The 3,465-nt window shown below is 47.1% G+C and overlaps 1 protein-coding gene across 1 annotated transcript in view; it reads left to right on the forward strand.

Annotated features, from left to right (window-relative positions):
• The first annotated feature begins 40 nt into the window (after window positions 1-40).
• LOC118322561 (rho GTPase-activating protein 27-like) overlaps window positions 41-3,465 on the forward strand; it is a 14,833-nt gene continuing 11,408 nt past the window's right edge. Inside the window, 2 exon segments of the mRNA XM_035654273.1 lie at window positions 41-173; window positions 368-1,410. Of these exon segments, the coding sequence (XP_035510166.1) occupies window positions 143-173; window positions 368-1,410 (1,074 nt within the window). The 5' untranslated portion in view covers window positions 41-142.

Consider the following 3,465-nt stretch of genomic DNA (forward strand, 5'->3'; position numbering starts at 1 on the left):
TTTAGACTGTCAGTAGTTCTGATGTGAGTTTTCTCTCTTTAAGGGGGCTGATGATCAGGTGTGACCTTTGACCACTCACCTTCAGAGTCACCTGCCCATCTACCTGAAGGGGGCGGAGCCTAAGGATCCCAGCGCCGTCACCATGACAATGACCTCCTCCCAGCTCGGCAGAGGTGAGTCCTCATTTTAAGTTATTCAACTTTAAATGTAGTAGTTAGTAGTAGTTAGTAGTTGTCATATCTGGAAGCTTTAAAGAAGGAGTAGTAAGGTTATCAGTAGCTGTTGAGTTAGCATTAGCATTAGCATTCCCTTTAACACTGTACGTCATTATTTCCTCTAATCTTCTGGTCTGATCTGGGTCCCGCAGGTCTGGGTCTGGTTCTGGTGGAGTTTCCGTATGAGTACCAGGGTCGGGACGGGGTGCTGGTCTCCATCAAACCCAACGAGCGCTACGTCCTGCTGGCTAAGACCAACGACCACTGGTGGCAGGTTTGCAGTGACCACGGCTCCAAGCCGTTCTACATCCCTGCTGAGTATGTGAAGGAGCTGCCGCCGGACTTCCCCTCCCCTCTAGACTTTGCCAATCCACCCAATCCTGAACCAGTGCTTCCGCTTCCTGTGGCTGCACCGGTCCCAGTCCCCGTCCCTGTTCCAAAGAGTCTCGAGGAACCAAGCCCAGGACCAAAAACCAAACCGGGGGACGAGGTGACGATCCGGCTCAAACCTGATGCTTCCACCACATACCGCAAGACTGAGAACCGCATGTCCACGTTTGGTGTCCCACTGGACTTCCATGACCTGTCTCTGGTCGTGCCAGCACCACGTCACCCCAGCAAACCTCCTGTTGGTCCCGCAGAGACCGGGACCACAACCACCAGTGGGATACCAAACGTGACAGACAATGCTCTGAACAAAAATCACCTTCCAGGTTTCCTGGATGACCACAAGGACTCTGGGAAGCATCGAGTAGTTCCAAGTTTCAGTCCGGCAGACCCCCTCTCTACACCCCGGCCCCAAACCCAGCCCATCCCTGTGGAAACGCCGGTGGTCCCCGTGGTCCCTGTGGTCCCCCCCCATAATGATAGCAAGCCCTCACCATCTGCAGATCACCATGACGACCAGGAGTCCCCGATAGAGCCAGAGGAGGAGGAGGAGGATAAGGAGGTGAGCATACAGGAGAGCACTGGTGAGGAGGAGTCACTAAAGGAGGAAGATTCAAACCACATCTACGAGTCCATCCAGGACCTGAACCTGGACGTGGAGACTCTGATTGGAGGAAGAGTGAGTCCTGGAGTGCCGCCTGAAACTGCACCTGCCCTGCCGCCCACACAGGTAAGACAGCTGAGACCTCCTCAGTCCCCCCTCGAGTTCAGACCCACACCGCGCAGCCAGCCAGACAACCCCAGCTTAGCTTAGCTACAGTTAGCTAGCTGGGTGCCCCTACATCACTGTTGGCTAGTAGAAAGCTATCGTTGTACCGCTACATCATTTATTGTTGGCTAAAATCAGCACCGTTTGTCAGAATAAATGAGTTATTTAATACTAACTTCTGTATTCTGACACTTGGTATTGATTTAATAAACAGTAGCAAGCTAACATCAGCTAAAGTTATCCAGCTAAAAGCACAACATGACAATATCTTCCACGGGCTTTGCAGTGATGTTCACTGTGACTTTGTGGTGGATGCCAGTTGTTTGTCGACGTTAACGGACTCTTTTCTGTCCTTTACTCTCTGAATATGAGCACATTGACGTATAATCAATAAACACACAAACAGCTGTTCAGTTTGATCGCGGCTGAATGTCGGCTCCGCTCTGTTCCACATTAATCATCAATAATCAATAATTACCATCAGAAATGATCACAGCTGGATGTCCTGGGATCTGACTTGTTGAAGTTCAGTCTGGGCTGCAGGTCTCTTTTACAAAATAAAAGCCCTCTGCAGCGTGTCATTTCCTGTCGCGTCCACACAGGAAGCACAAAGAACAAAAAAGAAAAGGCTGTTTCCTCTTTTTATTCTCATCAGAGCAGAAACACAGCTGACCTTTGACCTCCAGCAGAAACACACTATTACAATTACTTATCGGATTTAATATACTTTATTTATTTATTGTTTTATTTTTTATATTTTTATTGTATTATTTTCATTTATTGATCTGATGGATTTCAGTAATGGGGGGCAGATCTGTTCTGGTCAGGGTCTGTGTGGGTCCTGTGATGTCACAGCAGGATGTGATGAGGTCGGCAGGATGTAGTGATGTCACAGATGGCAGGATGTGTTCAGGGTCAGACAGGAAACTGGGAGAGGACGACGCTGCAGCGACCCCTGCAGGATGAGAGAGGAACAACGGGAGTGATAAATTCAGTTCACCAACACGAGGAGACGAGAGCTCGTTCTGGTTGTTTAAACCCGCAGTGCATCCGTTCTGCCAGTAGGGGGCTCTCTCACATCAGAACAGCAGGGCAAGAGGAAGGGAGATGAGGTGGTGAAGCAGCGTTGGATCATGGGAGTTGTTGTCTTCCTACCATGAGAGGTTCTGGTTTGGACCAGCAGGTGGCAGCAGCACATTGTCTTCCTGCTGAGAAACACAGACCTCAGATCAGCTGACTGTGTGTGTGTGTGTAAATAAACAGTAACGTGTAAACAAACAACAGTCCTTGAAGAGGTTCTGTACAGAGGTTTCAGGTTGTCGTGGAGGAACATTTACAGATTCCCCGATGGTTGAGAACCACAGTGAGTCCTTGAAAAAGTTCCATGAAGAGATTCAAGGAGTCCTTGAGAAAGTTCAGAGTCCTTGAAGAGGTGATATATTCAAAGAGATTGATTCTCCCAAAAAACCCAGACAGCCAATCAGGTGGCTGCAGATAGGGAGGGGGCGGGGCTACAGAGAGCTGCAGTATGACAACAGAAACAGACTGAAGCAGTTTCAGACTGTTTGTTTGATGTTGAAGAAACTTTAATCCAGAACAGAGAGAGAGGCATTGTGGGTAAGTCTGAACTATTTGGAATATGAACGCATTTGTTGGACTGCTGATCATTATTATGGATTGATTACTGATTATAGATTGAATGTTTGCTCCTTTAAAGAAGGACAGCTGATCTGCAGTCAGCTGAGTTAATGTGAAACTCTGCTGGTTATTGTTGAGCGTGACCTCTGACCTCTGACTGTTAAACATTGACACCTGATCCTGGTCTGGTCAGGTCTGTCAGAGTCCAGTTCCTGTGTTAATGAGTCAGTACTCATTATTGATCTGATCATATGTCAGCAAAAACTAAACGTATCAATAAAACTAAATATTCATTAAAGTGAAGCTTTAACAATTTTCCACGAATAATAAATACTGACTTTAATATTCCTAAAACTCAAAGATTTTAGTTTACTTTTGAGTTTACATTTTTTATTTGTCTAAATTCTCACCGTTGAGCTGATCGTCTGTGACAGTACAGTAATCTGTATCTGTAGT

Source organism: Morone saxatilis, unplaced genomic scaffold (assembly GCF_004916995.1).
Source record: "Morone saxatilis isolate NCDOM2014 unplaced genomic scaffold, NCSU_SB_2.0 Contig14, whole genome shotgun sequence".
Taxonomy (NCBI): domain Eukaryota; kingdom Metazoa; phylum Chordata; class Actinopteri; family Moronidae; genus Morone; species Morone saxatilis.